Below are 10,907 nucleotides of genomic sequence, written 5' to 3' on the forward strand. Positions count from 1 at the left end.
GTGGTCTGTCTCCTGTGAAAAAGTAGGGCCCTCCCCCAACTCCACTGGCCGTCTACCCACCCACGCCTCTTTCACAGGAGACAGACCACTGGTCTGCCCACCCTGTCCTGCGTGAAGTGCCAACGCCCTCCCTGCCCTGGGCCTAGCCCCCACCCCTCCCCGGCCCTAAGTGAGATTGCACATTAACTACTGTAAGGAGAGGAGCGGCGTTGGGAAATGTGAACCATGAAAATATCAGTGATGCTGATGAGGAGAATAAACTGAACGCCTTTGTAACAGTCCTGCAGCATGCTGCTCACTCCAGGGGGTGCGCCTGGGCTAGCCACCACTCTTCTTCCTCTGATCTGCACCTGTGGGTTCCTAGACAGCCCCTCAGAAGCTAGAGGGGCAGTCAGGCGCTGTGGCACATACCTGTAATCTCTGGTTTGGGAGGCTGAGGCAGGAGGATCATGAATTCAAAGTCAGCCTCAGCAACTTGGTGAGGCCTTATCTCTAGATAAAAAATACATCAAGGGCTGGGGATGTGGCTCAGTGGTTTAGCAGCCCTGGTTCAGTTCCTGATTTTTTTTTTTTAAAAAGCTGCAACTATCTAGAATTTACTGTGATGCTGGCTTACTGCCCCCACAGTTCAGTCCTCTAGAACCCAGGAAGTCCTGTACACACTTCCCCTTCACCCCGTTTACAGCCAGCACTCCCATGATTTGAAGAAAAGAGAGAATGTTTGTGGCTCAACCACAACCTCAGACCATCTCAGTCCCTTTTTGAGACAGTCTCAATAAAATGTACCCAGCCTGGCCTTGAACTTGTGATCCTTCTGCCTCAGCCTTTCAAATAGCTGGGACTACAGGCATGCACCACCACATCTGGAACCAAAAAATGTTTTCTCTTGTGTGGTCTTCCAGGTGTGTGCCACCATGCTGGGCAGAAATTTTCAAATTTTCCATTATTAACCCATTTTGTCCCATCATCCTCTATATAGGACACCTATAAGATATTGAGCCAGGCATGGTGGCCCACACCTATAATCCCAGCAGCTCTGGAGGCTGACACAGGATGGCAAGTTCAAAGGCAGCCTCAGCAAAAGCGAGGCCCTAAGCAACTCCATGACTCTCCTTGTCTCCTTGTGTCTAAAAAGGACTGGGTTGTGGCTCAGTGGTTAAGTGCCCCTGGGCCAAATCCCCAGTCCAAAAAGAAAAAAGGTTCAAATCATCTTGTTCACTTTAAGAACACATGTGAAATCATCCAGGCCACAGAGGATATGCATATCTGAAAAGTCACCAAGTGCCTGCTTTACGTCTTTTTATAGAAACAATGTGTGCCATTCTGGTAGAATTGGGAAGTGAGCCCAGGCCAAACCATGGGGCTAGACACAGGGTTGGCAACCCAAAGAATACTGATATTTTGCTGCACAATGCTTTGAAATGTAAAATAATGCTGAACTGAAGGGTTCAGAGGTAGATTCTCTGATCATTGAACACACAGGTGAACGGGGCACCCAAAATGGGCTGCTGCACTTACAGAGCTCTTGGTAGATTAACCCCTGTGACCTCCCCTGCCACATAGCAGTGAGCATCACTGAAAAGGAACAGATAGTTCCTAAACCAAAAGAGGAGGTTTCACAGAAGAAAAAGATCCCAGAAGAAACAAAAACTTATTGCACAGGAATCGATTCAGCATAAAATACGTGCAAATAAAATGGGAAAAAAAAAAAAGAGAACAAGAGTCCCATCAGGGGTCAGTCTCAATTATAGTCAACACGCTGAATGATCCAAACTTATGAAAAGCTAGGGTTTTATTTCCAAGTCGGCACATGTAGAAGGCACAGGGCAAATGGCTTTGGGCACTAGAAGTGGGGTGGAGTGTGTCAGGGATCCCTGCCTCCACTACTCCCTGAGCGCACTCGAGACAGGACCAGTGGCAAGGTGCCTGCCTGTGGCCCTGACAGTCCCACTGGCTTTAGATGAGAGCTCCCCAGGCTCCACACCCTCCTCCCAGGGGGCAGGGTCAGCTCAAAAGGGCTGGGTGGTTCTGAGGGCACCAGGGGCCAGTGCCCCAGGAAAAGCCCAGGTCAGAGAGAGAAGAGCAGAATAAGAACCAGGAGTACCACTCCCAGCAACACCACAATGGCACACCACTGTCTGCGGTCTGGGGACAGAAGGGTCAGAGGTCACAGGTTAAGGTAAGTGGAACCACCCATCACCTTCCCCAGTCCAAGATCTACCCCCTTCGAAGGGCACTTACCACTGGTCATGTGGGACACTTTGGCCATCTTCCTGAGAACCCTGTCAATCTGGGACTGGGTGAGGTCCATCTCATGAGCAAAGGCATCCAGCATGCTGCCAAGACCAAGATGGCATCAGACTCAAAAGGGCCCATGCACGCTAGGGCACCGAGCCCACCCCCTGGGTCCTGGCCTTACACGCCCTGTTCATCCAGCTCCTCCCCAACACGGCCTGACATGTGTTTCAGAACCCGGATGCTCCCAGACACCATTTCCAGCTGTTGGTCCTGTTGCTCCATGATCAACTGCAGGGTGGAGGGGTAGCTGTGGTGAGCAGGGACCCCTGAGTGGTCCAGAGGATCCCAGGGCCTTCTGCCACCCACAACAAACCTGCTGGGTGGCTTGCTGCTCCTCAATGTAGCGTGAGGTGGCTGAGACCACACTGGCATCCAGCAGGTCACTGTGTGACTTCTGAGCATCTGGCTTGGCCATCAGCACCTCCTGGAATCAGGGAGGGACACCCATGCAGAGTGGGCCAGGTGCATGTTTGTGGGACATCCATAGTTAATCAGGAAGCAGTCTCAGGTGGGACTGCTTCCTAGACCTGCCACTTCCTAGCAAAATAGCCCCAAGGCCATGACATTGATCTCCCTGTGCCTGTTTTCTCCTGATAAAATGAGATCTGTAATTCTTGTTTTCTGGGGTTGGAATGAGAATCTCATTAATTAGTAATACCTAGAACAGTGCCCTATACACTGTTAATAAATCTGCCTTTTATATTTTTTAATTATTTCACAATGCTGGGAAGAGACAGTCAACAGTCAAGTGGCTCTTCCTCCCTGTTCCTCAGTCCCTGCTTCCCAGTTTCGTAGGATTGGGTGCAGACAAATACAATCAATGCACTTATTTTATTTTGTTGCTTTTTAATTTTTTTTTTCTGTGCCTGGAATTGAACCCAGGGCCTCACACATGCTAAGTATAAGTTCTAACCCTTAGCTACACGCTCAGCCCCTCTTTTTTCCCTTTTTTAATTGCAATGCATTTAGCACAAGATACAGCCTGGCCTGTGTTTATTTTATTTATTTGAGGTCTTGGGGATTGAACCCAGGGACTTGTGCATGCTAGGCAAGCACACTACCATTGAGCTACATCCCCTGGCCACTGAGTGTTTACTCGACAGAACACTTGTTATTATTTTATCAATAGCTGTATTTCAGAGTTTGGATTTAATCTCCAAGGCGGCACATCTGGAAGGGCATGTGGGCACTGCTTCAGGATGGCAAACTGACATGGGCCTCAGACCCGCACACTCCCTGATTGTGTGGATCTGTGAGGGGATGGAGAAGGACTGGTGTGTTCCAATACAGAGAATGGACAGGTAACACACAGGGAAAAGGTAGACAGGAGGATTGAAAGCTCAAAGCCCGCTTTAGCAACTTGCTGAGGCCCTAGGCGACTCAGTGAGACTCTCTCTAAATAAAATATGAAAAAGGGCTGGAGATATGGCTCAGTGGTTAAGCGGCCCTGGGTTCAATCCCTGGTGTGGAAAAAAAAAAAGGTAGACAAGTGGCAGTGAGAATGAGAACACGGACACAGAGGGCAGTAGTGTACGCATGGAGGTGAGATGGAGATGTACTCAGAGGTCAAGTGCACACACCCCAGTGGGCAGGCGCATGCAAAGAGAAAAACATAGGCATATATCCTGGAAACAGCCGCACACTGAGCAAATGGGTCAGCACAAAGGACAAGTGTATACAGGCCCTCTCCTGCAAAAAAAAAAAAAAAAAAAAGCCAGTATACTTAGAGAACTACACACTGAAATTATGATTGTTCCTTGATATTTTCACGATTTGGGTTCCAGGACCTCCACAGATACAAAAATCTGAGGATGTTTAAGCCCATTATGTAAAATGTCATAACATTCATATAGAATCACTACATATCTTCGCATAGACATCAGATCATTCCTAGCTTAGACCTAATACAACGTAAATAATATGTATTTGTTTTACTGTATTGTTTAGGAAATGCAAGAAAAAAGCAGGCACATATTCAGTATAGACACTTTTTTTTTCTTCCAAATGTTTTTGATTGCTTGAGTCTGAGGATGTGGAACCTGCAGATAAGGAGTGCTTAGGTGTACACACCCAGAAAGGGCATGCAGGTAGGCGGCTGGAGAACAGCACAGAGGATGGATATTAATGCAGAAGAGACTGGTGTAGAAACACAGAGAAGGCAGGCAAACACACAGATCAGGCTGGCACTCAAAGCAACGGGTCCCCGAGACAGACTTAGAGGTGTGTGCTGGGTCTGGATGCATTACCTCTCTGTTATTCCTCTCCATGAAGGCTATGGCTGCTGGGCTGACCATGTGGTCCTTCATTTCCTGGGAGTGAGGGCAGCATTAGCTAGTACAGACATTCCTAACCTCCCCAAACTCACCCCATCAGGACCTCTCCTCACCTGAACAGCTTCCCTCATGCGCTCCACGAACACCTTTCTCTCCTGCAAGTCCCCTGCTGGGAGCTTGAACTTGCCTGGATTGGCTTCCACTATGCGTGGGCTGAGTCAAGGGTCAAGGCCAGAGCTAGATACACCCCTGGGCCTTCACTTTTCAGCCTTCAATACTTTCCCGGTGTCCAGTCTCCCAGAAGGTGGGCTCCCTGAGCACATGCTACAGCAATGGACTCTCCCATGCCACCCCTCCAAAACCCCAGGATATCTATGGTCTCTTCCAGGTCCTCGAGGTCCCACTCAATGCTGCGCAGGCCATTCCGCAGTTCATTGGTGGTCCAGTCCAACTCCTCGCGTCCCACCGCCGCGCCATCCTGCAGGAGCTCACACCAGCGCTGGTGCAGCCCGCGGACGGTGTTCACCGCCTTCTGCACCTCGCTGCGGGCAGGGGCACAGTGGGAGCGGCTGTGGGCAGACGGCCCTCTCGCTCGCCCCCAAACGAAATGGGGGGTTCAAGAGACCTCCATATCTCATTGCGAATCCTCCCACTCGGCCACGGGGCGACCCGTGCACCCCGATGGTGCAGCCGTGCCCAGAACGTCTGGCCATGCACTGGCTGGCAAGGGACTGATGACCTTCCGCCCTCCCCCAGCACTACCACTCACCCTCGGACTACAAAAAAAGGGTCTTCGAGAGACATGTCAGTCCCCCTCCCTCCCAGTCGAACCCCCTCCTTGTGACTGATAGCTGGTTCCCTCCTAGCCAGGAGAATCCGCCGCCAACCCGGCCCTCGACGCGCTACCATAGAGAGCCGGCCCTCCAGAAGAGAAAGAGAGTCCTTGGAATCCCGAAGTACGGCAACTTCCGTCCTCCTCGCAGTCATCTTGGTTGTGGGCAAAGACGGCTTCCTGTTCGCAGGCTCCGCCCCATCATCATCGTATTCTCCCGGGTGGGGGGTGGTGTCCTAGTTGTGTCGCGAGGGGTTTGGGTCCGAGATCCCAGCCTCGGTTCGAGACCCAACTCCTCGGGCCGTTACTCCATAACCTCAGTGTCCCTTCTGGGCAATGAAAAATAATAATAGCCTCCGTTTAGTCAGACAAGGTTAGGTCTTGAACCCCCCCCTTTTTTTGGTAGGTGGACAGCGTGTCTTTATTTTTATGTGGTGCTGAGGATCGAACCCTGTGCCTCACACGTGCTGAGCAAGCGCTGTCACTGAGCCCCAGCCCCAGCCTCGCATTGAACCTTTTAACAGACTCCAGTGTCGGCACCCGGTGGCCGTCCCAGGAGATCGTCCCAGCCCCGGGTCCCGGTGGCTGGTTATGGAACGGTGCGGGGAGAGCCGGTGCCCTTCCTCCCCGCGGGGGCGAAGTGAGGAGTGGGAATTCTGCGGGGACTTCCGCTGGACTCTCCACTCTTCTTCCCTACAAAAGGCCTGTGGGAGGGAGGAGAGAGCAGGGGTCGCCTTGAGATCGCCTGGGGGCGGGGTGGTAGTGAGCGGGGACCCCGGAGATGTCCGGGAGGGTCACCTTCCAGAGCGTGTGTGCAGGTGGGTTCCCAGGCCCGTCTCTGCGTGAGTTCGAGGTCTGTGAGCCGGGGAGCGGGGTGCTGCGCAGGCACTGGACTCCAGGGGACCTCTGTGCGCGTGGCGTCTCCGTCTAGAGAGGGACTTACTGGGTCACCTCCTGTGCGACAGAGCCGCCTCGGTGGGGCTCCCGGGAAAGCACTTTTTTGGGGAGAATGGAAGGAAGCCATCGCCTGAACGGAGGGCTCTCCCCCCCCGAGGATCGGGGCGGGGTGTCCGAGGGGAAGGCTCGCCCCACCACGGATGGCGCCTGGGCTGGGGGTGTCAGTATGGAATCTGCGTGGTGGCTAGCGGGACGGGGAGGGAGGCGTCCCCAGCAGGTCACCGCCGAGAGTGGCAGGATGGCAGAATGGGGAGGGGCCTTTTGAGGGGGAGTAATTGGATTCCAACGTGAGACGAGAGGCGGGACGTCGTGAGGGTGCCTAAAGGCCGGGGGAGACCGCGGGGGGGAGGACGGAATAACCGGGTGACCTTGTGGGGGACAACTGGGGCCTCCCCGGAGGGAAGGGTGATCAGCCGGCCGCCCCTCGTGCTGTCGGGGTCGCCGGGAGACGCGGCGGTAACCCTGAGGTCGCCGCCTGCAGCAGGCGAACCGCCTCCCCGGGCCCCAGAGGGAAGGAGGCGAGACCTCCCTCTCAGCGCTCCCCACGGCCGAGGCCCCGCCCCCGCCGCCCGGAAGCCTGCGGCCGCCCGTGGCTCCGGCGATCCCGGCCCCTGCCCTTATATGGGCAGCCGGAAGCAGCCCTGGCGCCCGCTCGACGTCACTCCTTCCAAATTTAGCTGTGGAAGTCAGCGGGCTCCAGTGGCGGGAAGCCTCTGCTCGCCAGTTGTGCGTCTGGGGGCACTCCTTAAAGGGCCCACACCATGAATCAATTGAACCATCGGAACAGTGTGTCTCTTCCCCTCTCAACTGGAATTAAATTTTCTTGGAGCAATAGCGCGTGGCGGAGGGAGGGCCCGATGGTGATTTTTCTGCTTTTTGAGTTTTCAGCTCCCACCCCTATCCCGCCTCCCCGAGAGGAAAGGCGGAGCACGGCTCAATTGTCGGTGGTGGTGGTTGGGGGGGGTCAGCAGCCACGTGTTCACTGGGACAGTCCTGCCACTGGGTCCACTGGCTCGCGAGGGCCAAGCCTATCTGTGGAGGTCGTGCCTCAGGAAATGGGAATGCTTGGTACTGGGTGGGGGACGGCAATCTGGGCTGTGCTCTGGGGTCCGCGGATATCCGCTGCCCGCCGGGTGACTCCCTCTGGAACCAGCCAACGCCATCCGCCTCTTTACCACCTAAATACCAGGAAAATGAGGAGGGCTGGTATTCGCTAGATAATTTAGAGCTGGAGGCCCCAGTGGCCCCCTTTCATCGCAGCAGCCCGTTCATTCGTTTAGCAAATACTTGGGCGAGTGACTACCTCGTTTTTCCTAAGTAAAGAAAGCACACATCTTGTATGTTCTGTGGAGTGAAGATGAGGGATCAGATGTTAATGAAAGGAAAATCCTTAGCAGAGCCCGGCATGTAGTAGGCGCTTAGTAAGTGGCAGCATTGTTACTGATTCAGAAAACATTAATTAGACGGCTCGTTGAAGCCAGGAGCGGTGCCCACGGGGGATGTACGGGTTCCAACGCGGGTTTTCCCCAGTGAAAAGGGAAACTTGCCGCCTAGGACCCGCTGGCGTCGCCGGATGCGAGCACATAGGTGGGCTTTTGAGCCACACCCGCGATTCCTCTCCCCGGGTCCTGCGCACGGGATTCTACGAAAGGAGACCACCCAAGAGCTCAGTGTGCTGGAGGAGATCGTCCCTCTCGCCGGGATTTCCGTCCCTCTTCCCGGCTGGTTAAATTTCACCTTGTCGCTTTAAGGAGTGGCCACCTTGTGGTGGAAAGCCCGGATGCGGCCCTCTGATTGGGCGGGGCGTCTTCATGACGTCACTCTAAGTATAAAAGGGCCCAGGTGGCCGGAGCCCGGGCAGAGCGTTCTAGCAGTGTCACTGCGTGGGTTGGCGTGTTGTTCATAGTACACCTGCTGCCAGTCCTGTCCGTCCCAGGAGTACCTGCTGCCCTCACCGTCGAGCTGCCATGGAGGTGCAGAAGGAGGCTCAACGCATCATGACCCTGTCGGTGTGGAAGATGTACCATTCACGCATGCAGCGTGGTGGCCTGCGCCTTCATCGGAGTCTGCAGCTGTCGCTGGTCATGCGCAGCGCCCGGGAGCTCTACCTCTCGGCCAAGGTGGAAGCCCAGGAGCCCGAGGTGTCCTCGCCTCCTGCCAAGTCCCCGGACCCCCGCCTGCACCCGCCGCGGGAGGTGGAAACCCCTGCCGAAGTAGCGCCCCCCGACGGAGAGCAGCCTTCCCCGGAGCCCATGGACACGCAGGAGGAGGCATCGGGAGCCCAGGAGACCTCTGCCCGCGGTGCCCGGCCTCTCGCCAAAGTAAGCCGCAAGCGGCGGAGCAGCAGCCTAAGCGACGGCGGAGACTCCGGTTTGGTCCCGAGTAAGAAAGCCCGTCTGGAAGAAGAGGAGGAGGAGGGCGCGTCGTCGGAGGTTCCTGCCCGCCTCCTACCCGCTCCCGCACAAGCCGAGGGCGCCTTCCCCAACCTGGCCCGCGTGCTACAGAGGCGCTTCTCCGGCCTGCTGAACTGCAGCCCCGCCGCGCCCCCGACGGCGCCCCCAGCGTGCGAGGCCCCGCGGCCTGCCGCCCCGCGGACAGCATGCTGAACGTGCTCGTGCGGGCCGTGGTGGCCTTTTGAGGACCCCAGCGGCGCTACCGGAGCCCCAGAGCGCGCGCCGAACCGTCGGCTCGAGTGCGCAGAACCCTTGGCGACGTCCCCCTGGGGATCGCCGGCGGGAACCGTGGAGAAGAGCCGCCGCCCGGGCTGCTGAGAGGCTCGGAAGGGACTATGCCCCGGGGGAGCNCCTGCCCCTCCGGCTGGAGCAGGGAGTCTCCTCAGGTCGGACTTCACTTTTCACGGGGCCGCGCTGCCCTCCGGGGTTTCCAGCAGCCGATGTGCGCGCCGCCAAGCGCAGACGACCCCGGCACTCCCTGACCCCCTCCACGACATACTTGTGCAAGCGGTCATCGTTGCGTCACGGGGCAGGCGTGGGGAGCTTCCTGCTGCTGCGTGGGCTGTGGGTCCGCCTTGGGGCGCGGGAGGAGCGCGGCCTGAGTCACTCGCCCCCGCGTGCTGCTGCTGCGGAGCGCCTCGCAGCCGAACTCTTTGGATTGAAAATTTTTCTCTTCTGGTGCGTTAGGAGGTGGCGAGTGTGGTCCCAGTCCCAAACGTGACCCACGGACACCATCCCCCCAGAGCGAATGCCGGGTCTGAACCTCGGAAGCGGAGTGGGGGAGGCGGCGTCCAAAGTGCGCTCCTGCTGAGCCGGGAGCCGCCGCTGGCCGGACTGGGCCCGCCGGGGGAGGGCGGGAACTCTCCAGGGCTTTTGTAGGGTGTTTACCTTTCCTGTGACGAATTCTGAATTCCCCATCCACCTGGCGTTTTGATAGAAATGTCAGGGAATAAAGACAATTTGAGTAAAGGCGCTGCCTGTCGGCTGTTCTTCCCGGGCGGGGTCAAAGGGTCAGGAGCCGGCCTCTGGGAACCCGTCCGACCAGTTACCACGTGGGCGGGACGAGGATGGGCCCCTTCTCTCCGCAGAACCTCGGTGCCGTGGGTGCTCCACTGCGACTCCCCAGTACCCTCCCCCAGGTTTGGGGTTTACTTCGAAATTCGGGGGCGGGGAAAGTTTTACCGAGTTCAGACATGGGGGGGGGGTGTGACTTCCAGGTCCCGCGCCCCAAACCCGGAATTGGGAGAACCAATAGCTCCTGTTTGAGCCTTGAAAGACGAAGGTCTTCTCTGGACTTGAATTAAAGAAGCCAGCTCCGGTGGGGTCCCCACTGAGGGGGGTGGAGTTGCGCAGGAGCTTTGGAGGGTCCTCTTCCAAAGGGGAGGACTGGGCCCAGAGGCACATTACCACCGAGCGCCACCCCAGCCCTTTCTAAGGTTGCAGCTGCACAGACCCCTTTATTCATTCATCTTTATGGGTGCTGAGGACTGAACCCAGGGCCTCTGTAGACATTTTGAGGTCTCCCTAAGTTGCTGAGGCTGGCCTGGAACTCCTCCTGCCTCGGCCTCCCGAATGGCTGGGATGGCAGGCCTGCGCCTCTGCGTGGGGATCCCGATCTTTCCGGAGACGCGGCGCGTTGCTGGGATCAGGAGGTGAGTTCCCAGGCTCACTTTCCTCATCTGTGAAACGGGCCCCCGACGGCTGCCTCTCCACGTCTTAAGATTTAGAAAGGTCCCTGCAAACCCTACCCATCTGCCTTTGTCCTGCCTCAGCTCCGGGTCAGCCACGCTGGGTGGAGACAGCCTCTCACCCACGTTGGTCAGCTCTGAGGCTGTAGGCCCTGCTCCGCCAGGGGCAAGGGGCGGGGCGGGGGATGCTGTTCAGAGGACAAAAGAGTCGCAGGTGCGGGGAGCGGGTGGCAGGAGGCGCCGCCACAGCGCCTGCCCCGCCTCCGGATGGCTGGCTCTGCCACGGCGGGTCTCCCGTGATCCCAAGGGACTTGACCCGAGGCCGGAGGGTAGGAGGAGGGTGCGGTGGAGGGTGGGCCGGCTCCGGAACCTGGCCGCGGTCCTCCAGGCCCGCGCTTCCCTCCGG

The 10,907-nt window shown here is 57.0% G+C and overlaps 2 protein-coding genes across 6 annotated transcripts in view; one reads left to right on the forward strand and one right to left on the reverse strand.

Annotated features, from left to right (window-relative positions):
• The window catches only part of Stx10 (syntaxin 10), a 13,014-nt gene extending 7,538 nt beyond the window's left edge, over positions 1-5,476 (reverse strand). The window contains exons 1-8 of one of the 5 annotated variants that reach the window (XM_048795108.1): positions 5,341-5,457; positions 4,944-5,113; positions 4,685-4,779; positions 4,545-4,607; positions 2,612-2,722; positions 2,420-2,526; positions 2,242-2,336; positions 24-492 (exon numbers count right to left, since the gene is read on the reverse strand). In XM_048795108.1, the coding sequence (XP_048651065.1) occupies positions 392-492; positions 2,242-2,336; positions 2,420-2,526; positions 2,612-2,722; positions 4,545-4,607; positions 4,685-4,779; positions 4,944-5,113; positions 5,341-5,375 (777 nt within the window). In that variant the 5' untranslated portion in view covers positions 5,376-5,457 and the 3' untranslated portion in view covers positions 24-391. Of the gene's footprint in view, positions 1-23; positions 493-1,774; positions 2,146-2,241; positions 2,337-2,419; positions 2,527-2,611; positions 2,723-4,544; positions 4,608-4,684; positions 4,780-4,943; positions 5,114-5,340 lie in introns of those variants that run through there. The other 4 variants (XM_015489128.2, XM_048795109.1, XM_048795110.1 and 1 more) reach the window with 4 other exon arrangements.
• A 2,674-nt stretch (positions 5,477-8,150) lies between these two features.
• On the forward strand, positions 8,151-9,782 carry Ier2 (immediate early response 2). The gene has a single exon (XM_015489130.2). It carries the CDS (start codon positions 8,328-8,330, stop codon positions 8,964-8,966), a length of 639 nt encoding a protein of 212 aa, XP_015344616.1. The 5' UTR covers positions 8,151-8,327; the 3' UTR covers positions 8,967-9,782.
• Positions 9,783-10,907: the final 1,125 nt, after the last annotated feature.

This window comes from Marmota marmota, unplaced genomic scaffold (assembly GCF_001458135.2).
Source record: "Marmota marmota marmota unplaced genomic scaffold, marMar, whole genome shotgun sequence".
NCBI classification, from domain to species: domain Eukaryota; kingdom Metazoa; phylum Chordata; class Mammalia; order Rodentia; family Sciuridae; genus Marmota; species Marmota marmota.